This window comes from Pteropus alecto, unplaced genomic scaffold (assembly GCF_000325575.1).
Source record: "Pteropus alecto unplaced genomic scaffold, ASM32557v1 scaffold16, whole genome shotgun sequence".
NCBI lineage: Eukaryota > Metazoa > Chordata > Mammalia > Chiroptera > Pteropodidae > Pteropus > Pteropus alecto.
In genome coordinates this window covers 6,092,432-6,093,226 of record NW_006438867.1, presented here as the reverse complement: position 1 = coordinate 6,093,226, position 795 = coordinate 6,092,432, and the positions used below count along the sequence as shown (strand labels likewise).

The 795-nt window shown below is 34.3% G+C and overlaps 1 protein-coding gene across 1 annotated transcript in view; it reads right to left on the bottom strand.

Annotated features, from left to right (window-relative positions):
* The window catches only part of SGCG (sarcoglycan gamma), a 66,047-nt gene extending 65,825 nt beyond the window's left edge, over nt 1-222 (bottom strand). Inside the window, exon 1 of the mRNA XM_006915825.2 lies at nt 28-222. Within this exon, the coding sequence (XP_006915887.1) occupies nt 28-222 (195 nt within the window). The remainder of the gene's footprint in view (nt 1-27) is intronic.
* Between the last annotated feature and the right edge of the window lie 573 nt (nt 223-795).

The following is a 795-nucleotide window of genomic DNA, read 5'->3' as shown; positions in this document are numbered from 1 at the left end:
AAAAAAAAACGGAAAAGAAATACTTACTGGAGAAAACCACATCACTTTAAGAATCCAAATTGTAAGACCAAAATTCACAAGGAGAATGATGAGTAAAAGAAGAACAAATAAGTAGAGGCAACGCTTTCTCCAGCCATAAATGCCAATTTTGTAGACACATTGGTTCTCTGGCCTCTCTATGTGGGTGCCTTCTGTGGTTGTGGTGTACTGTTCACGCACCATCTGCCATGGGGTGGGGTTGGGGTGGAGGGTAGGGGGAAGAGGGACAGAGGGACCAAAAGAGAGAACTTGTTTGTCAATACTGATTTACTATGAGTCCAACAAAATATTTTTTATCCCAATAACAAATCTCCAAAATTAATAAGTTTAAAAAAGAGAATTAAATATTACTTTGAAATAGGTCACTATATTTCAATCACAGAGTGATATTAATTTGCCGTGCAAAATGCTTTAGATATGATAAGCCCATTTGAAGTCCAATGACCATATTTTCAGATATTAATCGATAAATTCGATATATGTACAGCTTTTGAAATTCTGAAGGGTTAAATGTGTAACTGAATCATTAACCTAAAATAATCAAGTTATCAAGTTCTTAAAAGATTCAGTAAGAGGAAGTCAAGCTGGTACCTACATGTCTTCTAAAAAATAGAATCTGATTGAGTAATTTTATGTCAAATGATTAAATTCTGTCTTCAGTTACTAAATTACTCAGAATTAAAAAAGCTCTTTACAAGATACCTACCACAGCAACTTTTGCCTATGATGGAGTCCCTAAGTATTGACCTACTTCAA